The 24,014-nt window shown below is 47.1% G+C and overlaps 1 protein-coding gene across 1 annotated transcript in view; it reads left to right on the forward strand.

The window, feature by feature from the left end:
- The window catches only part of PITPNC1 (phosphatidylinositol transfer protein cytoplasmic 1), a 252,041-nt gene that overhangs the window by 200,020 nt on the left and 28,007 nt on the right, over nt 1-24,014 (forward strand). The window contains exon 6 of the mRNA XM_059381053.1: nt 7,886-7,981. Within this exon, the coding sequence (XP_059237036.1) occupies nt 7,886-7,981 (96 nt within the window). The remainder of the gene's footprint in view (nt 1-7,885; nt 7,982-24,014) is intronic.

Consider the following 24,014-nt stretch of genomic DNA (forward strand, 5'->3'; position numbering starts at 1 on the left):
AAAACAGCGCATTGAGAACATTCCACCAAAATTCACAGAGGCCTTCTTTGGAGCGCCCGGGCCCCATCCCTCACCCCCTCCATCCCTCCAGCAGCTCCGTGTGGCTGTCATTACCCCCTCATTGAAGACGGAATTTTCTCAGACACTTGTGGGTGGAAACCTTTGCCTTCAGTTGCTTTGCTGCTCCCACTGGCTTTGGGAAAACGGTTTTCCATTCTGCACTGAAAGCCTAAGGATACTGTCCACCAGGGAGCATTCTCCGGGGAAGCACTGAAGTTTACCCAGCAGCTAAGACAAACTGGCTTAACCCTGACAGATGAGTTTCCTGTGCTCCGCCTTAATATCCCCTAAATCCAATGGCCAATGGAGCATTTAATGAGGATTAAGTCAAAGCAGTTCATGTCCCGTCCTATTACCAGATGGGGCTCTAATTCAGCTCCAAAACCAAGGTCCAGTCAGGAGCGGGTCTGCCCCCGCCCCCCGACAAAAACCCTCAGGCTCCGGTGTCTGAGAACCACACCGTGCAGGCATATGGTGGGGCTCCTTTCCACACGACACCAAATGGCCAATCTTTTGAACCACCCCTGCTGGTGAAATAATGGTCCTGAGCCCAGGCTACGATGGGCCATTGCTGAGTTTCCTCCTTGCTGAATTTAGACTGGAATACTCTTAATCTGAAGCATACCTTTTAGTACTCAGTACTTTAGGAACATACAGATTACATTTTGTACGATGGTATTGATTCAGTCGCACGTTCAATCTAGTCTTCTGTCCATAATTGTAAGCCTCCTTGTGCTCAAACAGGGGATGAAGTTTGAAGTCTTGGTGTTGAACACACAGTAGAAGGTTCATAATTGTTTGCTGATTTTTTTTTTGATTGCTACGCGTCTAATTCCTTCTTCTTTGCAGACCACTGTCTTTGAGTAACTGCACCTACAGAATAAATAACTTCCCCAGCTCTGTATTCTCTCTAGGTGGGGGAGTGGGAAGAGGAGAAATGTTTAATCAAAAGACCAAAGGAGATCATCCTTTTTTTTAAAATCTCTGTCTTAATGGCCATTGGAAGACAAGTTGCATGCTCTTGGGTTAGATCATAGAGCCTACGTATTTACAGAACAGTCACCATTGAACCGTGTAGATGTGAAAATGTTCTTGGTGAGAATACCAGTAAAGATGGGGTAACAAAATGATGGTTTGCCTTGTCAATAACTTGGACTATTTTTCATCCCATCCATTAGTGCATTTCAGTCTCTGCCCACCAGGTCTGCTGCTGATAGGTAACCATTGATCAACCATGAACCAAACTCTAGCCCCATATGCCTAATGTGTTAACCCAGCGACCATCATCGCCTGCCCTCCACCAAACCAATGGCCACTTTGCAAATCTAGAGCATTAAAATGAAAGTATTCTTAAAACAGTCGTTGTGCTTCCAAGGTTCCTTCTTGATGAACCTGTTCTTCCTTGGTGTGCCTTGGTCAGTTCCTTCCCCTGAGACCTCCCAAGGGCAGCAAAATGAAATTAGAGGAGAACAGTGGCTTAGCTGAGATTTTTTGCCCTTTAATCATATAGGAAGCATAAAGCAGGATGACTGGTAGATTTCTCCCAATCCCTACTAATCACTCACCCCTACCTTTATCCTTTGTAGCTTGGGCAGATGGCAGGAAGATAAATAAACATAGCTACTAAGTGAGGATCTTTTTTAACCCTTCAATTATAAATAGATAGATAGATAGATATAGATATATATTTTTTATTATTTTTTTAGAGAGTTTTAGGTTTACAGAAAAATTGTGCTGAACGTACAGATAATTCTAATCAAAACGTGAATCTTTTTTTTTTTTAAGATTTTATTTATTTATTTGAGAGAGAGAACATGAGCAAGGAGAAGGTCAGAGGGAGAAGCAGACTCCCCATGGAGCTGGGAGCCTGATGCGGGACTCGATCCTGGGACTCCAGGATCATGACCTGAGCTGAAGGCAGTCATCCAACCAACTGAGCCACCCAGGCGCCCCTCAAAACTTGAGGGTGTCTGGCTGGCTCAGTGAGTTCAAGGCCCATGTTGGGCATGGAGCCTACTTTAAAAATAAATACATAGGGGCACCTGGGTGTCTCAGTGGGTTAAAGCCTCTGCCTTCTGCTCAGGTCATGATCCCAGGGTCCTGGGATTGAGTCCCACATCGGGCTCTCTGCTCTGTGATCTCTGTCAAATAAATAAATAAATCCTTAAAAAAAAAAATGTGAAACAATAAATAAATAAATAAATAAGCTTGACTCGGCCACAAAAGTAACCATGATAGAGAATAAGGACATAGAATCCATGATTCTCAGAATTACAGATTTCTGGAAAGCCAATGTACTCAGTGCTCTCCCTCCCTGGACTGTAACAAGCGAGATTTCATAGTTGAGAAGGACATCCCTGTTCAAGGAAGAAATCTAGTGCATTGTTAAAACACATTCCAGGGGCGCCTGGGTGGCTCAGTGGTTAAGCCGCTGCCTTCGGCTCAGGTCATGATCTCAGGGTCCTGGGATCGAGTCCCGCATCGGGCTCTCTGCTCAGCGGGGAGCCTGCTTCCTCCTCTCTCTCTCTCTCTGCCTGCCTCTCTGCCTACTTGTGATTTCTCTCTGTCAAATAAATAAATAAAATCTAAAAAAAAAAAAAAAATTCCATATTTATCAATGGACCTTTGCCTTCTGAGCTATGACCACATGACTCATGTTGAATATGGGGTATCTCAGGGCACCTGTCTGGCTTAGTCAGTGCATCATGCAAACTCTTGATCTTGGAGTTGTAAGTTTGAGCCCTGTGTTGGCTATAGAGATTGCTTAAAAACAAAATCTGGGGCGCCTGCGTAGCTCAGTGGGTTAAAGCCTCTGTCTTCGGCTCAGGTCATGATCCCGGGGTCCTGGGATAGAGTCCTCCATCAGGCTCTCTGCTCAGTGGGGAACCTGCTTCCTCCTCTCTCTGTGCCTGCCTCTCTGCCTACTTGTGATCTCTGTCTGTCAAATAAATAAATAAAATCTTATTTTAAATAAATAAATAATTTTTTAAAATCTAAAAAAAATATGGGGTATCTCCCCTTCTCCATCCCACCCACCCCCATGTATACTTTCCTGGGAAAATCATTTTTAAGAATGGAGTGGTTAGTGGCTACTACATAGTAGTGCATCCAATGGATTTATTGTACTTTACATGGCTGTTCTCCCATACTGGGATATTTAAACTGTTTGCTTCCTTTCTCTCTGTCTTTTTTTCCTTGCCATTAAAATAATGTCAGGGTGAAAATCTTTGTGCATAAATCTTTTCCTTTATTTAAGATTCTTGAGATAAATTCTCAAAGCTTAAGCTTAGTAGGTCAAAGTACATTAAGATCTTAAAGGTGCTGCGTGCTTAATGTTCTTAATGCTTTACAAAAAAGGGAAGATTACTCTCTTTTTATTTGGAATCTTTAAGATAATATTTACTCAGGAGATCGCCTTCTCCTTGTCATGTTGCTCAGTTCATATCAAAAGGAGTTTGTTTATTGCGTTCTCGTGGCCATGGGGGGAGGTCAGGAGAGTCAACCAGATTGGCACCGAAATCCACGGCAGATCATCCATGGGTGGACGTGTCCCAAAGATGGGAGCATTATTCTAGGGGACCTAGGGAGAGTACCGCAATTAACTCCCAAACCCAACTCCCATCTCAGATGGGAGCAGCTTCTGCCCAGGGAGTTCCCAAGAAGGTCAAGGTGCACAGAACCTGTGTCAGATGCAGTCCTGGTGGAGTTTTGACTTGACGTTTCAACAGGAGGCACCTCATCATAAAGTTGTCCCAGCAGATCTCGTATTCCAGCTCAAAGAGCCAGTGGTTTGACCAGATCTCCGGCAGCTCCTGCCATTGCTGCTGGAGAAGCCCCCCAGTGAGTATGGGGGGAATAACTACTCTTGCTCTTTTCTTCTGGGGCCTGACTTAGCCTCACTTAGCAACACTGTTGGCTTAATTGTAGATCATGCCCTTATACTAAGCATGAAAATTCTACTGTTTCACCCTGGATAAGGGCTTCGATTATGCTTTGTCATGACCACCACCCCTGTTTGTTTCTCTGCTGCAGCCCCACTGTGCACCTCCCAGATCAGCTGGCTGTGGGGTGAAGGCGTAGAGAAGGAACGAGCCAAAAAGCAAGATGCAGGTGACCAGCATGACCCATAGGTCGGTCACTCAACATCAGACATATTGACTGGAAAGAATTGTAGTGGTCATCTGGGTCTCTTGAGCACAACCTCACTGGGGCCACAGATCTCTTGGATAATTAGATGAAAAAGGGCTTGAACCCTTGCTCCAGAAAACTACACCTCCCCAGATTTGGGGTACAATTCTAGGATGTTTCACAACTTCCTGGTACCCATCCATGTAGGCAAAGCCTTTTATCTTCAGGTGAGAATATGGAGACCGCAAGGAGGTGCAGAGTTCTTGCCCAGAGATCAATTAGTAAGTCCTATTCCTGCCCTAGATTCCTCTCTGGAAAGTAAAAGCTAATCCCGCCCATTAATTCAATAGGCACTTCTTGAGCATCTAAGAGCATCTCCCGAAAATCTCTTAACCACTGAGACATTAATTATTTATTGAAAATTAGAACTCTTATAATCTCAAGCCGGAAGAGATTTTTAAATCTCAAGCCTCAAAGTGATTTTTCTGTGGCTTTGTTCAAGTGCTGGGAGCCCTGCCCTGAAATGGGTCACAGAGAGGCAGTTCACCTTCAATGCAAATGACGTGTCATGTTAAGGAAGGAGACCAGAATCCGAGCTGAAGGGCCCCTGCGTAGATTGTCCCACTAGTATCTCTACTACTTCTGCTATTCAACAAAGCAGAAAGGTTTCCAGGTCTGGGGGGGCAGTTCCCCAACTCAGCGACTCAGATCATACATTTTATTAGTAGCAGGGAGAGAACCAGATTCCAAGTTCATCTTTCTGGAAAGAAGCAGGAAGCACTTCTGACTGGTATTTATCTTCCCGGTTGGGTACCAAGAGGCAGCTTTTTGTCACAGGAGGAGGCTGGCTGTGAAGGCTGGAGACTTGCCCTGAAGCTGAACTTCTCTGCTGACTCTCTCCTGCGACCTCAGGCAAAACTCTTTACGTCTTTGAGCCTTGGTTTTCTGTCAGGGTCCTGATGATGTTGTACTTGTGGACTCCGCGGAGGTATCTCCTCTCCCTGGCTTTTCTAGTCTCTTCTTTCTTTGTAGCAAATCCTTCATTCTGCATCAGGGCCCAATCAGGAGGCATAAAAGCACACAATAATTTGAATAAGGGAGAGCGTAGTATAAGGAATTATTCAACTTTGATAGGAGTAACTATAAAGAAGTAACAAGAACTCCAAAGGGTACCTAAGGCTGAGGGAGAAGACACAAGGAGGAACAAACTTGGGAAGGCCCTGTCCGTGGCTGGGGCAGATACTTCACAGGAGAGGTTATGGTCATAGCCCACCGGTTGTTGGAGAAGTTGACTAGGTCTCCTGGACCAGAGCTGGTTCTCAGTTGCTAGGCAGTAGCAAACAGCCCTCTGGGCGCTGGTGAGATGAGACTGGCGGGCAGGTGTGTAGAGTCAGAGTGCCACGGCCACTGTGAACCCTCAAGCCCATGGTGGTCCATGTGGAAGGTCACAGTAAAGGCCAGAGCTGCAAGGCCACCAGGCCATGATGTGCTCAGGGCCTGCAGTTGAGACAGAACCACACAGTGTCCCCACTGAGAGACTCTGCAGCAGAAGAAGGTCCAAAACCAGGAAGAGAAACCCCCTTCTTCATGCAGGGTCCCTTCGGTAATGGCTTCATGTCCTACTTGCTGTGAAGAAGTGCCTCCAGGGTCCAGTCCGTTAGCTCCGAGCAGAGACTAACGGGTGACTCGGCAGCGGAGAGGCAATAATATGATAACCAGTATAATAGGTGATCAAAAATGCTTGAATTCAATTAGGAAAAGCCACACAATCTGTCAGTAACTCCTTAACCCCTCTTTATTTCCCCTTCTTCCAGTACCATAAATTTTACCACCAATAAATGAATGTCACATCTCTCCAACTTCTTTTGTAATTTACTCTCGAAGCTCATTTCCCTCTGAGGTGTTTCATTTTGTTTTGTTTTGTTAACGAGGCACACGTCTTTCTTCTCTTGGAAGAGAGAAGAGTGGGTAGATTGGGGGTGGGAGAGGGGGAGAGAGAGACTCAAGCAAACAACCTGAGACCCAGTATTTCATTTTACGATTTAGTTCTCCACTCAAACTTGAACTCGTGTCCCTGCAGTCACCCTGTTTCATTTCAAAGCCATCCACCTGTCCTTCCTAATACTCTAGGAGTATTGACTTGACTTCAAGTGGCAGTGGAAGGAGCCAGAGGTGATCCGAGAACCTGTCCTTCTCTCCCTTTAAGGAAAACGCAGTGGCCCCCCTCAGGGGAGACTGCACAGTCCGTCTCCTTGGACAAGGCTGAAGAGTCCAGTCTCTGACCATTTGAGAAGAAAATAGGCAACACATCAGACTTGAAGCGTAAATACCAACGCAAATATTATTCAGGAAGTGTTTGGGAAGGACGAGTAGTTTCAGGTGGAGAATCAGACCAAGGAGAGTGTGGCATTGTAAAGGGCGTGACACGTGCTGTCCTGTGGGAGATCATGTTATTAACAGGCACCGAATTTGTGTCAAGAGAATGTTCTTAAGCATCAACCACCCTGTGCTTCCAAAATATTTCATTCTCTACCGAAGAATCAGATTTAATCAGTGTTCACGGTTGATTCTCCTGCAGGAATTAGCCAAACAGTGCGGTAGGGACACAGCTAAGATGACTTCCAAGGATGAAGTGGTTTTGAAAATAATCTGTTTTCCACCCTTCAGGGGGGCTGGGAGGATCATACCTGTAGTTCAGAAAAATGGCAATAGGAAAAACTAGAACTTAATATTTCCACCAAAAATATTTATGTATGTATGTATATGGCTGTCTTATATATTTCTTTGCAAGTGATAAATATCCTGGGACCAGTGGAACCTAGAGTAGTCAGGCAGAAAGCGGCCTCAGTTTCTCCCCAACCTCTACCTTCTTAGTCCGGCACGTCCCAAGGAAATCGTGTTCTTTTTTTTTTTTTTTTTTTTTTAAGATTTTATTTATTTATTTGACAGACAGAGATCACAAGTAAGCAGAGAGGCAGGCAGAGAGAGAGGAAGGGAAGTAGGCTCCCCGCTGAGCAGAGAGCCCGATGTGGGGCTCGATCCCAGGACCTTGGGATCATGACTTGAGCCAAAGGCAGAGGCTTTAACCCACTGAGCCACCCAGGCGCCCTGGAAATCATATTCTTAAATGATCAAGAGTAATAGGTGTGTTTATTCCTGAGTAATGAGGTTGTGGACCATCTTTATTTTCTTTCCATTTATCTGTCTTTCCTGCAAGAGCCTGTGTTGTTTGTGAAGTTATATATAAAAATGTTAATGGAAAAAAAAAAGAGAACCCACATTTCTCTTCCATAAATCTTGGGCTACATTACTGCTCGTTGTCTCCTCGGCAGCCAGACCCTTTGTAGCCTCTCCACTCCCCCTGTTCAGATTCACTGCCAACAATCAGCAGACCTCGTTTTTTGGGAGACACTTTTGGAAGAGATTTATTTCTCCGCTTTTGGACTTCTAAAAACAGACCACTTTTCCTTCTGCCCCTCACCAAGCGGTGATGGATATTGTACCTGCCTCTGATGTGACAAAACGTAAGCGATGAATCAACGCCTTTCATGATCCGTGCACATTCTGAGGCAGGCAGAGAGCACCCGCCGGAGCACCAAGCCATGTGAAGATGCTCTGCGGGGTGTTATTCCACGGTCCTGCCAACCGCGGGCACCTTGAGGATACTAACCTTTGATCTGTTGCTCTGCTCTTTCAGATTTTTGACAATGAAGCCAAAGACCTAGAGAGAGAAGTTTGCTTTATTGATATCGCCTGCGACGAGATTCCAGAACGTTACTACAAAGAATCGGAGGTAAGCCATAAATGGGATGACAGATGGGAGAGAGTCACTCGCTCATTCAGCCGATATTTATGAAGTGAGTCTTAACCTGGGAGACTTTCATCCATCTCCGTGTTGATTCAATTCGGCCTCACATCTTGCTGGATTATTTAATGCGAGTCTCAAAATTAAGTTCCTACTCCTCGGGGCCCTGGCTGCCACTCCATTTCCATTTCCATTTGTCTCCCCCGCTCTGCCATCCTTCTGGGCAGCAGAACATGCACCAGGTTGAACCATCCAGCATCCGGGCCTCTGTCGAGCAGCAGCCATCTCGGACTTCCTGTTTTGCCAGGACCTGTGCGACCTGCCTCCCCACCTGCCATGTCTAGAGTTGGGGGAGGGTGGCCAGGGCTGGGTTTTATGTGTTTCTCTAAGTGTAACCCAAAGAAAATGTTCGCTCCATCCTCTGAGTGAATATTGAAACTCCCAACAGCTCATCTTGCCACAGAAACTTTCTATCAAAACAGGAAGTGCGTTTGAGAGGGTTTTCTCCTTTTTTTCATTCTTAGCTGGGAAGAAACCGAAGAGCCTCTTTTTTTTCTGTAGCTCCCACCCTACCGCGATCCATGGTTTGCCTCAGCCCAACCTTGTTATTTTACTGTTGGTACAAGTCACCCTTGATATCCTACTAGCACTTTATGAACGGCTGCTGGTGGGATGTGGGTGACCGTCCTCTTGTAAGTGACATCCCCGCCCTGAATGATGGTTGTTTAGCAACAGGACAGCCAATCACAATATGTGTGGACTCGGGGCCCCAGACTCATCCTGGAGCGGTAACACATGGACCTTGACACTCTTCTCCTGGATTCATTAAGGCTGATTTAAGACATAATTAATAAACCTGTTGAAAATGAATTCCACTGTTCTTACCAACTGGGCTCCCAATGTGGTTCAGTTTTGTGGGTTTTTTTTTGTTTCTTGCCCCCTCCCCTCCACATTTTGGGATTCTAACCTGGTCTTAGCAAATGCTTAGCTGCTTAATTGCAGGCATGTGCTGTGCAGCTGCTGTCCCTTCTTCAAAAGACTGGGAGAGGCTGATGTGAATTACTCTCGGTTTGACTCAAAGGCCGAGCGTCGTAACGTCCTCCGTTGACACCGCGCTCCGCAGCCAACCACACTCATGAATTTTTAGAAAAACCAAGTGAAATGCTCCGCATAACTGAGCCTGCAGACGAGGAGGGGAAATGTGGCCTCCCCTTGTCTCATTCTATGGAGGAGATACTTCTGTGGTTTCATAGCAGGTCCACCAGGGCTCTCATGTTGCATCAGAGCGTGACACATGGCTTGAGCAGTGCCCCATCACTTCCTCGGCTCCTTCAGCCTACGTGGGGGCTGCTGTCCTTCCTGGGCATCTTGACCTCTTTAGGAGCGTGGGTCTCCCAGGAAGAACACTGAACTAATTTCAGCTCTTCCTCTTGGATTGCTTTGGTGTGATCTGCCCGGGACTCAGGGAGTTCCCTCCTGACTTGGTGGAAAGTCTTAGGATAAATATGGAATACTAATGGCAAAATCAACAAGTCTCATTTCTAGTCAGCAGGTGCCTGATTCATCTCCCTGTGCTTCGTGCTCCCAGGAACCAGCTCCGGAAAGCTTCTTTTCATGTACACAGACAAGCGAGGAGCTCTTAGTTCATTCTTCATAGTCCTTCATTTTTCTTGGTCATCAAGTATTCTTTTCAGGGATGCAGGAGGTGACTGGTCATTCATCCAATAAGTATTTGCTGAATACTCGTTGAGTGTCAAGACGGTGACATGGGAATGAATAGAATAGCCAACTGAGGGTCCCTTCTTCCCTCTCCTTCCAGTCTGGCAGGGAGCCAACAATAGAAAATCACATGAGGACAGAGGGACCTGAGAGTCACCAGTGCCATAAGGAAGCATGCATGATGGGAAAACTGAATTTAAGAGCATGGGATCGCAGGTTGCCTGGGTGGCTCAATTGGTTAAATGGCTGCCTTCAGCTTGGGTCATGATCCTGGGGTCCTAAGATCGAGTCCCACATCAGTCTCCTTGCTTGGCCGGGATCCTGCTTCTCCCTCTGCCCACTCTGCCTGCTGTTCCCCTTGCTTGTGCTCTCTGTCTCTGTTAAATAAATAACTTTAAAAAAAAAAAAAATCTTAAAAAAAAAAAAAAAGAGAATGGGATCAGGAAAGATGTTCCAGAAGGAATGACATACCGAGGCCCACAGGATAAAAAGAGCTGGGGGACAGTGCTCCAGGTGAAGGTAATATAGCATGTGTGGCACCACATGTGTGACACACATGAGGAAGCGGAGGAAGACCAACATGGCGGCGGCAGCAGCAATGAAAGGATGAACGGCACCAAGGAGGTTGGGGCCATGTTAAGACACTTAGATCTTATTCAGGTGCAGTGGCATGCCTTTGCAGAAACGAAAGCTGAGTGTCATATAGTCTGATTTGTGCTTATAAAAGATTGTTCTGGATGGAGAAGGGGCTGGAAAGAAGCAGCGTGGACGTCAGGAAGTCACGGAGGTCGTTGGAGTTTTCTGCATTATTGGTTTTTCACGTTGTGTAGTGGCTTGGACTGGAGGGTTGAGAACAGATGGTTTTGAGGTATGTTTTGAAGAAAGAACTGACAGGGAGTGGTCAGGGCCTGGATATGAAGACGAGAGAAAAGCAGGTATCAGGATGACTGAAGGTTTAATGGCTCGACCAGCAGATAGACAGGGATGAGAAAGATGGATGGGTTTTGTGATGCCAACGAGACATCCAAAACAAGTAGAAGTAAGTCTAGAACATAGATGAGAGATCTAAGATGATGACTCATGTGGTAGGAATTGGAAAACAGAAGATACTGACAGGGCTGGAGATGAATGAGAGGGAGAAAGCATAAAGTATAAGCAGGAAATGGGGTTCAGGTCTGAGCATGAAGGGATGGGAGCATTTGGAGATCAGGAAGAGGAATGGGAGGCCCCAGGAATCTACGGGGAACCCAGCAGAGAGTTGGAGGAAAACAAAGAGGGTGTACCAAGGGAGCGCAAGGTTCAAGAGGAAGCACGTAATCCGTTGGACTGAGCACTGCTGCGAGGTCCAGCAAGACCAGAATGCAAAACCATCCTCTGGAAACAGTGGTTCTCAATGCGGGGGCAGTCTCACTCCATAAGAATGCTTCCAGTGTCTGGAGACATCGTTGGTTGTCACAACTTGGGGGTGTACCGGCAACCAAGGATGGTAGTACTAAACATACCACATTGGGCAGGACAGCACCCCCGCCCCCACCAGAGAATTATCTGGCCCCTGATGTCCCCCATTGCTAAGGCTAATGACACCCTGGGGAAGCCCTGCCCTGGAGGAAAATCTCACCAGAGATTAATGGAACTTGGGATTCAGCTCTTCCATTCAGAGCTGCCCCTGCCTGTCCTGGAGTCTCAGGGTTTCTTGGCAGCTGTGGAAGAAAGGGGCCCCAGAGGGCTCTGCCCTGTACACTCTCTTTCAAGTACTGCCTCCCAGAGGATCACGGGCCTGGGCTGGGGGTGCAATTCTTCCTCATCTGCCCCAGCAGTTAGACCACAAGGGAATCGCATAATTGGGAGCGTGCTGCCTAGGACTCCCTTGTGCCCCAACCTCCTATCGTTCGGCTTCCAGAATCCAGACTGCATAGCAACCCACCTGGAGCGGGGGAAGGGAGAGAAGAGTTTTCTAGGCTGTTCTGGTTGTGTGTCATCAGCCAGGCCCTGAGAACAAGGGAAACAACCGATGCAGAAGCGAACCATTTCCAAATAAATTTCTACCCGGCACGCTATATAGGTAATGAATATCCCCTTCCCCACCACAAGGGTTTTCTTGTAAAATGACTGACCTGATCATTTTCTGCTGTAAACTACCCTCACGGGCTGGGAGGAAGCCCAGTCCCTGAGCAGGGCCCTCTGCCCTTGCCACTCCCTGGTCCTCCCCACCTCTGTGTGCCTTTTAGCTGGGGTTCTTCCCCTCTGGGGCCTTTCCTGGGCCCCCCACTAACCCATCGACCATCAGCAGAGCCTGCTACTCAAACGATCTCACAGGTCTGTCCTGAGCCCCGTGAAAACAAGAGCTGTCTAATCCATGACCCTTCCTCCCCAGCTAGAACAGCACCAGCACAGAGCAGATGCTTACCAAACGGTTGTTGAATGAATAAGTGAAAGCCGGGGGCCTTGTTTTTTTTTTCCTTCCCGCAGCAGCAATTTCAGAGCAAGTGCTATCAAAGAAAATGAATTTGTTACCATTAAGCTAACAGTTGTGAATCAGAGTTCTTTTTTTTTTTTTTTTTTTTTTAATCTGAGGCATACAGCTTTGCAGGCGTTTTATTCCAAATCCATCTTTGTAAGTTGACTATGTCAGCATCATAAATGGGAACACGTTTTCCACGAAGGAAGCTGAGGCACTGGTGGGCTGACTCTGGTCTGAGATTTCTGATGCTTATGCATTCAGATCGGGGCTATCTGGGTCAGTCGTGTCTCCTCCCGGCTCCGGTCACACACACGCTGCTGTCCGGGCTGAGGCAGGGGACCGAAGGGCTTGCTTTTCTCCTTCCCTTTCTCCCTGGAAACCTCCGAGCCACACAGGAGGCAAGAATGCCTTTCTCGTTAAGGTGACTGGAGCTGGGAATTTTCCGCTAGGTGCCCTCTGCCCGACGGAGCCTTGTGCCACCACGAACCAGAGATGCAGAAGGACACTCTGGAGAGGCGGGATCAGGTGACAACCCGGCACTCTCCTCGTTCTCATTTTGCAGGGATGCTGTTTCCCATCCACAGCCAGGGCCTGAGCACCAACTCCCAAGAGCCTGTCAGCTTCGGGTTCTGTTCTCATAACCATTGCAGGAGTCGGCGGGGCCGCGCCTCTGTTACATAGAAGGAAAAAAAGAAGGGTGTGATTTCTCAGAAACAGAGAGCCCCTCCGTTAACCTCAACACGGCCCCATCAAGGCCCTGCCCCCATCAGTCACAAAGCGCCCTGTGCCTGGTGACATTAGCACCCCATAGCAGGAAAGAGGAAGCAAAGCCAAAAATCTGAGCAGGGCTGTACAGTTGATACCAGGCTTCTGTCCTCTGCCAAGAGCCCCATCCCGACCCTTTCATGCTCTGCCAAGGCTTCAAGGTGAAGATCCCAGCTCAGGAATGAGGAAACCCTGTACAATAGGTCGCAGGGCGTCTGCAGAGGACACACACCGTGAGCTCGTCCCTGCAAAGCTGAGTTGGCAGTTTGGGGGCAGAGGAACAAATCCCGATGCCCAGCCCATAGGACCAGCCCAGCCAGGACAATTCCAAAGGTCAGGTGTGGAGAGCTCTACCTTGGAGGCTGGCGGTGTGGGCTGAGTATAAAGTCCAGCACCCTGCCTCCTTGACTGACCAGAGACAGTGGTAGCATTGGTGGCCTCCTAGGGGCAGCCGTCCACAGCCCTCCCCCAGGGACACGTGGGGGGCCGGGCATGTGCTTCTAAATGTTCAGACATGCCTCCGCTGGAAAGCAGGGCTGGTGAGGCAGAGGTGGGGAGGGGGAGGTGATCACTCGGCGGAGGGAGTTGAGAAGGAGAGGGCTTTTTGGTGCTCTGTTGTGTCTTCCTTCGTGTTGTTGTTTTTTAGATTTTATTTATTTATTTGACAGAGAGAGATCACAAGTAGGCAGAGAGGCAGGCAGAGAGAGATAGAGGAGGAAGCAGGCTCCCTGCCGAGCAGAGAGCCCGATGCGGGACTCGATCCCGGGACGCGAGATCATGACCTGAGCCGAAGGCAGCGGCCCAACCCACTGAGCCACCCAGGTGCCCCTTCCTTTGTGTTTTAATCTTCATCGATTTATATAAAGCAAAGGGGAGTCTCTAGACCCTGGGTTCTCACCTGCGGGCAGTTTTTCCTGCCAGGGGACATCTGGCAGGTGTCTGGGGATATCTTTGATCGCCACCACTAGCAGGGGAGGGAGGGACTTCTGGCGTCTTGTGGGTGGAGAGGCCCAAGCTGCTGCTAAACGTCCTATAAGGCACAGGGTGGCCCCACAACAGAGAATGATGTAGCCCTGGCCGCCGGCAGTGACTAGGTCAAGAAACCCTGCTGTAGATCAGTTCATGGGAAGGAGATTTAGTAAAACCTGTTGGGAGCAAGACTCCTTTGTGGATCTGGAGTTTGCATTTACTAAGGGTCTACCATGTGCCAGGTGCTGCCAGGCACAGAGGCTGGGGAGGCCATGATTGTGTCTCGTCTCTACTACCCTTTGAGCTTGGTCTTCTTTATAAGATGATAGAAATTCCTCCTTCCCTTCACTTTGGGGGATGCAAAAGAAGTCTCCCTCTTCCCAGTGATAAATAGAGCATAATCATGTTACTGGGGAAATTTACAATGTTTTGAACTCGGAGACGAAGGGAAAGACTAATGTGAGGTGGTCTTAGAAGCATGGACCCCTGATGTGGTCTGCTTGAGTTAGGATAGGACAGGTTTTAGACAGAACCTGATGTAGACCATTCCCCCAGAGTTGGATGCCAAAGGAACTCAGTCTCTGGGCCCCTGTGTTCTAGAGTCTTCCGGACCAGCAGCCAATTCATTGGTTACACAGATCTAAACATCCATGGAATTCTCTCTTCAGGGAGAAGGAACAGAACAGAGGAACCTTTGACATTTCCAGTAACCACCAAGGATGAGAGATTAAATGCTGTTTGCCAAGGACGATGGGCCCCAGAAAGGGAACAGAGAGACCAAATCAGTAAATATTGTCACGCTCTGTACTCTTTGGTACAAAGTAGTTCCCCCAAACTATGCCGCTCCCTCCAATTAAAATATCCTCATTTTGGTCTTCACGTTGGCGTCGGAGGGTGGTAAAAATTTTCAGCGATCTCCAAGTGGCCAGACTGAACCCAGCTGCCTCGTGCTGGGGCATGCCGTCAAGTTGAATTTGCTGTTGTGTTGTGACTGTCATATCCCACGTTTCCCTGGGTCCATCTGTTTCTTTCTGAGAGTAACGCAGCTGACTTGTGACGGGTTCCAACGCTGGGGCCAGGCGCCTCTGGGTAGTTGAAGGACTGACTGGGTCGTTGCCATGGAGAGGGGGAGGGACCCTCGGCTGCCCAAGGGCTCCCTGGTCCTAGACCCTAACATCGTCAGCTGTTGCCTCTCACACCCCTGAGCCCTCCTCTTTGGGGAGGTCTCTGTGACACCCCTGCTTTAGAGAGGGAAGCACTTAGGGTAGGGGGATGCTCTGGAAGTAGCCGGAGCAGCAGACGAAAAGGGAAAAAGTGGGACACCCTCACCTTCAAGAAGCCTGTGATCCAGTTGAGATGAGAAGGTCTCACAGGGAAAAGGGCTAAGGACTAGCCCAAGGCAGCAGGCGAGATGGTTTCACCACCAAGTGAGATTCCCCGCCCCCCCCACTCCCGAAACACTGCTCACTCCTCGCGACACGATGGTCAGGGCCAACTGAATCGAGTGGAGGGATCTGAGTTGGGCCTTTACGAAATGATAAGCTTTGCTCTTTGCTCACAAAGTAATATGTGGGCCTTGTAAAGAATTCCAACATATAAATAGGTAACATTGGAAAAAAAAAAAAAAGATGTCCTAGGATGCTTTATCACAGAGGTAGCCGTTGTTCCGATGTTTAAACTTCAACGTGATGCGTAAGTGACGTCATTTTATAAAGATAAGCCCACACTCTGCAGCTAGACCACGCTGTGCCACTTTGCAATGTGCCTTTTCTCACTAACCCTGTAAGCTTGCCATCTTCTCGTGGCCGCACGCGTGTCTCCAGCAGATTTTGGAGACATGATGGCTGCGTGATGTGCCGTTGCACGGTTATGTCATATCTGTGCCATTCCTCATCTGGTGGACAGGTAGAGGGTTTCCATACTCTTGCTATTATTGTACAGTGTAGTATCTCATACGATGTCTTACACTATAGTATAGTATGGTCTATAGTAGAGTATAGCATCTCCTGTGATATCTTTGCTGTGTTGTTCTAATGTTTCCGTCGATCACATTCTAAAAGTGAACGTGTGGGGTCAACGGGCATGTGGATTTCAATCTTGCTAGATAGAGGCAAGTGGTCCCCACTCCAAAAGTATGTGAAATCACCTTCTGCACTGGTATGGGAGCAAACTGGGTTTTGAAGCTCAGGGAGACTGAAGAGCAGTGTAGCGAGGGCGGAGGGAACAGGAATCCCAGTGCATATGCAAGGATCAATAATGCAAGGGTCAAATAACTAACTGTCTAACCGGGATGGAAGGCCTTGAATGCCAAGCTCAGGAATTTGGATTTTATTCTGCAAGTAGCAACCGGCTTTCAAAGCAGAGGTCACCCGCCACCAGGCAAGGGGACTCTATTCATGACCGCATCAGAGAGGCTAACCCAGGGGATGGCGAGGGCAGGTTTCTGGATGCCAAGAGGTTGGGGATCCTCCCACTCCATCATTCTGCTTCTTTCCCTCTCGCTCTACCCCTTTCATGAACAAGTAACCTTCAACCATCTCGCCAGCAGTATTTTGTTAATGGCAGAAACTTCTGGAAGTCAAAAGGTATTAAACAGCAGTCCAGTCCTCAATAATCCTGGCCACCTCATTTTTGGACCAATAATTGACAGCTCACTTCCCCAGGAACAAATAGTAGTCTCTTTAGATCTCATTTCTTCCAAACGAAAGAAAGCTAGGTCACCAAGTCTTACCAAAGTACCTTGCCTAGTGCTGATTCTTAAAAGGACTGTTACTCTTTTGGCCTTAATTATGTGGAGCTACTGCAATGTTTTAAGCAAAGCCGAATTTACTAGGAAAACAGGAGTGCCCAACTCCATCCTAGAGGAAGGGTTTTTAATTTTTCAAGGGAAAAAAAAAAAAACTGCCACAGTAATTTGCATGAATGAGGTCCCCTGGAGCTCAGTGCCTAGTGTAGTAGTTGCAAATCTTACCAACTGAATCTGGTAGTGAAAGGCCAGACCAAGTAGGTCAAACAAAATTGAGGAAATTAATTCCTAATGCCAGACAAAACCAGAGATTCTAAGTCTCTGCCAGGATGGAGCTGCTGATTGTAGCATGGGGTCATTGACTCAATAGGAAAAGTCCTCAGGGAAATAGCTCCATGTCCCAACAGGGAGGACTCAACACAAGCAAAACAGCCATAACAGGGAGGAACAGCTGGGCTTGTTGTAGAGGGGTCTGTGCAAGAGGTAACCTCTAGAGCCTGTGCCTGGGGATCCCACCCTTGCTTTCCGTGTGAAAATGACTTGACCCCAAGGTAATAAGGTGCCCTTGGCTCTGTGACGCCTCCTAGGGGGTTACAGTCATTGCCCTGCATCGCCATCAAGTACTGGATCTTGTGTCTCTTCCTTCCTTCAGATGAGTGGATGGAGAGATGATGGAATGGGGTGAGGTGATATGCTGTGAAAGGCAAGGCATTTAAACGACTAGCACAGTCCCTGGCACACAGTAAGCATTTCATAAATGTTCCCTTCGCCTTGCTTGGACTCTGGCGTTGAGGTCTGCAGATATGTTGCTGGGATGACTGCTCAGGAGGAACCATGTGTCGCCAGAAAGTGGCTGTTGTGAATGGTACTTTGGGAATCTGTTTACATTTTGCTTTTTACTTGTCGGCATGACTGAATGAAGAAGGGAAACAGAGAGTTCGTTCCAGTGACTCTAGTGCCCAAGATCACAGAATCCTCTGCAGGTACAGCGAGCTCTTTCAGAAACTACAGCCATTTTTATTACTGAGATTGTTTTTTTTTTTTTTTAATGGGTTGTTATTTCTTCTGTTACTGGGTTACCGGAATTCAGAACAACATGTGTCTCTGATACTTCATCTCTAAGAAACTTAGAAGTTACATTTACTGTTTGTTGTGCTAACTTCAGACTGTCTGTGGCACAAGAGTCCCAAGGTGGTGCCCAGGGCTGTTTGGGCAGCCTGTCACCATCCAAGGATCTTACTGGGTATATTTTAGAAGAATATCGTTTAAGACTTTAAAAAGAAGAAAGTAGGGGCCAAAAGGCCCAAGAGTTTCAGCCAAAAGTGAACAGATGCAACCAAGTTCTATCTCATGGAGAATCTCCCTCCATACTTTCTTTTTTTTTTAACTTTTTTTTTTTAAGATTTTATTTATTTATTTGACAGACAGAGATCACAAGTAGGCAGAGAGGCAGAGAGAGGAGGAAGCAGGCTCCCTACTGAGCAGAGAGCCCAATGTGGGGCTCGATCCCAGGACCCTGGGATCATGACCCGAGCCGAAGGCAGAGGCTTTAACCCACTGAGCCACCCAGGCGTCCCTCCCTTCATACTTTCAAGAAAACAGGCTTTAAATCCACCACTTGCTCAGGACTTGGACCAGTGACATTGGCCTCTGCTATTTTTAGTATTATTAAATGAAAACATCAGAACTTCTTAGCCCTTAGAGCTGAGTTCCCAAATCAGGCCAGACTCACCTAGACCTACCAAACCAGATGCAGGAAGATAGGCTCCAAGGACCTATATGTCATTGCACCAGGCTTGGGGAAGTGGCCTCAGAGCAGAGCTTCCCAACCTCTTTCATGCCATAACCCATGTGGACAATGGTTGGGTTTAATTGGCATATCAGGGAGGAGCTCCTGGTCAGAGATGACCCACCCTCGGAGTCAGGTGACCCAGTGTGTTTCCCCCATGGCCAAGAGGAGCAAAATCTTGTCACCTCTCTTATTCAAGGGAAGGCAGCTCTGCCTAAGAGAGCTCCATTTCCTGTGTTCCAGTTTTTATACCATTTTACTGTTATTTAATTTTGTGAGAGAAAAGGAAATAGGAAGGTAAGCAGGAAGACCGCCTCTTCCCTACTGAGAGGAGGGGTCTACACCTTTGACTTTCATTCCACCTGTTGAAATCTGATACCACCTGGGGAGTCACATCAACGTCTTCTTTGCCAGCCAGTGTTGTTAATTATAATATACATTTGCTCAGTTTCTTCCTAAATTGCTTCTGAGGTAGGGACTGGCTTCAGATTGACCCTGATCTACGTTAATTTCCTCCAGTCTAAGACTGATTGGTGTCCAGCAGGTCCTTCGGCTCAATCTTGTCTAAGACTTTTCCTGACCTGCTCTCCAAGGATCTGTGGCTTCAAGTCTGATGATGGAGGTTGTATTTTTCCTCTTGAGACACAAGATCTGACCCAGCGATTCTCTCCTCCTATTTATTCAGATTCCAAGTACAACTGTTCAGTTTCTGCTCCAAAAATATCCAGGAAAGAATAGGTACTATTAAATTGCCTGTCTCCATCTTGTATTGTTAAGGGGCCCAGAGAAAGGCATACAATTACTAGCTCATTAACTTGGGTCTTAGAACTTTCAACAGATCATTCACAGAATTGCTAAACCCAGACAGAGAGGGGCAAGAACAAACTTTTGAGGGGCTCCTGGGTGGCTCAGTTGGTTAGGCATCTGCCTTCCACTCAGGTCATGATCTTGGGGTCCTAGGATTGAGCCCCATATCAAGCTCCTTGCTCAGCGGGGAGTCTGCTTCTCCCCCTCCTGCAGCCCCTCAGCTCATGCTGTCTCTCAAATAAATAAATAAAATCTTAAAAAAAAAAAAAAACTAGCTTTTGAGAACAATAAAAGTCATTGCTGAGTTGTTTTATTGTTTATCCTGACAATCCAATAGAATAGATATTGCCTCCATTTTATAAATAAGGAAACTGAGGCTCAGATAATTTTTTTTTTTAAGATTTTATTTATTTGAAAGGGAGAGAGCACAGAGAGATGGAGCAGAGAGAGAGGGACAAGCAGACTCCATGCCAAGCACAGAGCCCAACACAGGGCTTGGTCCCGTGACCCAACCCAAAACCAAGAGTAGGACACCCAAGTGCCTAAGCCACCAGGCACCCCAAGGCTCAGAGAATCTTAAGTAACTTGCTAGAAGTTTTAGGAAGCTTCAGTTCAGATCCCAAAGTATCCATCCCTAAAGAGTGAGGTGGCTCCTTCCAGTAGAGCTGGAGGTACAAACAACTATTGTCTATCTTTGAAAAACCCTCCATTTGTTCCCTCCCTAAATGTACCTCATTAACACCAAGTCTCACAGATCATTTGAATGGAGAATTTTGGAGAAAGACAGGGTAAATAGGAGAAAGGGTCTTTCTGGTCCCTCAGCCCCCCATAGGCTTAAGGATCTGCTGGAACTCCATTCCCCCATGTTTGGGGAAAAACTTCCTCTTTGCAGCTATTCCAGAAATGAGTGTGCTGGACAAAACAAACCTAGTCTGGAAAAAAACCAACAAAACAAAAAACTGGCCTTCCTAAACCAAGTAATGCAGGAACCCATTAAAGAAAAAATTTTCTCATAGCCCCCAAAGAGACACCCTCAAACCCCAGTTTGGGAAACATTCCTTTTCCCATGCTATCATCATCCCCACAACAGTCTTGGAGTTAAATAACCCGCCCAAATTGACACAGGGCATACATAGTTGCTACAGCAGACATTTGAACGCAGGGGTATCTCATTCCAAGCCTTTTCTGTTGCTTCCTCAGTTCTGCTCCAGAGAACCTTGAACCCCACAGAGGTGCTTCTGGGCCCTTTAAACAATGAAATACATTGTATCAAACAACAAAGGTTGCTCTACATCTATAGGGATCCACTTGTCACTTTTACCTGCCTTATACATGCATTGGGAGTCCCAATAATATTATATTTGGGAAATTGAAATGGGTTCTAAAGCTAAAATAAGTTTGACATCTACCCTTTAAAAATGGAAATCCTTTAGTGCCTGCAGATTACAAATTGATTGGCTGAGTGAACATCTCTAGCCCGTTGGAGGTCCAGGTTTCCCAAAATAATACAGTACATGAGAGGCAAGCTAGATTTAGGGACAGTTAATCCAGTGCTGATCGCCGTTGCCATGTTGCAACTCATCAAGAATATTTGTTAGTCTGTTACAAGCTTTTGATTTATCCAGCTATCTGGGGGCCAAACTGTACATCCTCCATGTGGATAAAGGCTGTTCATGCTTCGTTGGCTCTGTCCGAACAGCACTGCGAAAAGGAGAGTGAGCGGGAGCAATCCACGGCAAGCAGCCCCAGTTGAGAAGCTGCAAACGGAGCAAAATCTGAACCCCCACCCCCACCCCCTGCATGGGGAGAACACGGCGCACTGGCTTCTGGGAGAGCCGGTGTCTCACTGTCAGCCCCTGGTGCTCTCCAGAGCGCCCTTGAGTGACCGTACCGGTTTTGATTAGGCGATCTTAAAAATACCGAGTCATATGTGTTCGTGCGGAAAGGAACAGGTTAGTGTTACATAACAGGATTTTAGAAAGCCGTCTCTTATTGCTCTAGAATTGGGAGGCAGGCCCAAAGCTGGGGACAAAGGGGCTATGACTCCGCATTCCACAGGCATCTGCTAGTCACCGAGGCCAGGTTCTGCCCAGGGCTGACAGAGGGGGCCCAGCTGGCCCTCCCCAGCTCCTAGTCTGTATGTGGAGATGGGGAGGGGACTTCTCAGAGTCATTTTAGGGGTACGATTCTTGCCTACCCCAAAGCCATGTGAAGGGGGGATTCCAAGAAAAGTCATTACACAAACTGGAACGTCTGCAAAAAAAGCTGACTCTTTGGGGCACCTGGGTGGCTCAGTGGGTTAAGCCTCTGCCTTTTGGCTCAGGTCATGGTCCCAGGGTCCTGGGATCAAGCCCCTCTTCCCTCTCTCTGCCTGCCTCTCTGCCTACTTGTGATCTCTATCTGTCAAATAAATAAATAAAATCTTAAAAAAAAAGAAAAAGAAAAAGCCAACTCTTTGCCAAGCTACCAACCAGCAGCATTGCCGCCCTCTGGGACGTGGACAGGACTGAAAAGTGTCCCCAGAAGTTTGCAGGGGAGCATAGAGATGGATGCCTACTGCCTGTCTGGAGATTTCTGAAGGAGGGGGCTTGTGGAAAGAGCCGATGGCAGGAGCTGGGGTAGAAATAGGGGCGAGGCCATCCAGGAATAGGACACAGGCATTCCCTTGGGCATCACAGGAAGTGAAGATAATGTCCGGCTTTTGAGGTTTGTTGTGAGAATTCTGGGTTGTTTGACCTGAGACCAACCACTCCCTCAGGTCTGACACTACCTGGAGTTAGTGTCAGATGCCACACGTTCAAGGGCTCTGCCCCATAAGACCTCCCCCATCTTAGACACCAGTCACAGATCCAGGACCACCTCTTCAAGTTCGGTGTGGGGGGTTCCCACAACCTCTGCCTCAGGTTGGAGAATTTGCCAGGAACGCTCACAGGACTCAGGAACACACTCTACTGAATGTTTCCTAGTTTATTACAAAGACTACAACTCAGGAACAGCAAAGCGGAAGATGGAAGATGCGTTGGGCGAGGTGGGGGGTGCGGTGGGGAAAGTCCCCACCCACCTGGCAGCTCTCCAGACCTTGTCAAAAGTTTTCATGGTTCCATCTCCAGCCCTGCTCTGGCCCTCCCCAGAGGTCAGTGGGTGGAGCTGAGCATTCCTACCCTCTGAGTGGCTTGAGCTTTCTGGTACCAGTTCCATGCTGAGGCTACCTGGGGTCCCCACCCTAAATCACCTCAATCAGGTCTCTTATTATGCAAATATTAAATGACAGCATATCTAAAGTGCTTGACTGCAGGCTCTGGTGCCCAGGGAGCATCTGATATACATTAGGCAAGTATGTTCCTTTTCCTTCCATCCGTTTCTTTCTTCTGATCAGCTCTAAAGACTCTCTTTCGACTTAGTATCTCCCGCCATCCTCACAGGCATGACAGTGGTCACCCTCGTGGCTAGGGGCTATTAAATTATTTTGTGGTTTATGCATAAAATTTCCATTCTTATGGCCTCTCCTTCAAATAGAGAGTTTTGGGGGGTTTTCTGGCACTGAGTTGTGACTGAGAAGGGCTCAGGACATGCACCAAAACACCTCCCCAAGGCATGCCCCTTTTCTGTGCCTTTCTACCTGTCAGTTTCACTTTATGAGTCAAGTTCCTTTAAGGCACTTTGCAGAGGAATAGCACAAATCGCTCAGTGTTTGTGGTACACTCCAGTGCCAAGAGCAAATGCTTTAAAAATAACACTTTAGGTATTAACTGCTAACAAAGCAAGAATTGGCTGCTTGTGCTACAATTTGCATTTGGGTTGTTTTTTGGTGTTGTGGGGTTTTTTTTGGTGGTTGTTTTTTGTTTTTTAAGCTTACGCATACCAGCTGACCTTTTAAGTCAAGTTTTAGGTCAGTTCTCAAACACTCTGAAAGCTTCTTAGTTTTGTTTTGTCTTATTTCGGCAGCTTTATTAAGAAAGAGTTCACATACCATACAGTCCCCCATTTCAAGTAGAGAATTTGATGGATTTTTTTGTTTTCACAGATGCGGGCACCATCACAACACTCAAATTTAGAACATGCTCATCACCTCAAAAAGAAACCGTGTATGCTTTGGCTATCACTCCTCTCCTTTTTTTTAAACCCCCAATCCCACCCCAGCTGTAGGAAACCACTCATCTTTTTTCTCTGTAAATGTCCCAGTTTGGGATATTTCATATGAATGGGTTCCTTTAATATATGGTCTGTTGTGACTAGCGTCTTTGAAAGCTCCATACTTTTTATGTGCATTCCTTTTAGGATTCAAGTTCAGGAAATCTGGGTCCAAATTCAGAGCTAAATTTTACCTGGTTGAAATGCCATTCATTGATGGGGAGTGCGAATATCTACATCCCTCTGGAGTCTTGAAGACTCCAAGAACGCAGGGGGAAAAAACCTGATAAGTGTTGTTAGTTCATTCCTATTTTAGGACCGAGTATTATAGTTACATAATGTAACATTTCTAGCCAGTTACTGCTTAGCCCTATTTCATTTAACATTTATCAGAAACTTCTAATTTCAATTAACAGGGCAAGCCCCTATTGGATTTAGTCCTTTGTGGTTCAGATTGAAAGAATAATTAATCACGGAGACTTTATGTCTCGGTGAACATTGACTAATCGTATTGCCTCTGAGATGCCAACTGAGCTCCAGCCAGGCCAAGACCTCCTGGAGGTTTCTTCGTGCACCTCCCAGGGGTGAGACTGATTCTAGCAAACGCAGGGACACGGTTTCGCCAGGGCTGCAC

This window comes from Mustela nigripes, chromosome 16, assembly GCF_022355385.1.
Source record: "Mustela nigripes isolate SB6536 chromosome 16, MUSNIG.SB6536, whole genome shotgun sequence".
In the NCBI taxonomy this organism is placed as follows: Eukaryota; Metazoa; Chordata; class Mammalia; order Carnivora; family Mustelidae; genus Mustela; species Mustela nigripes.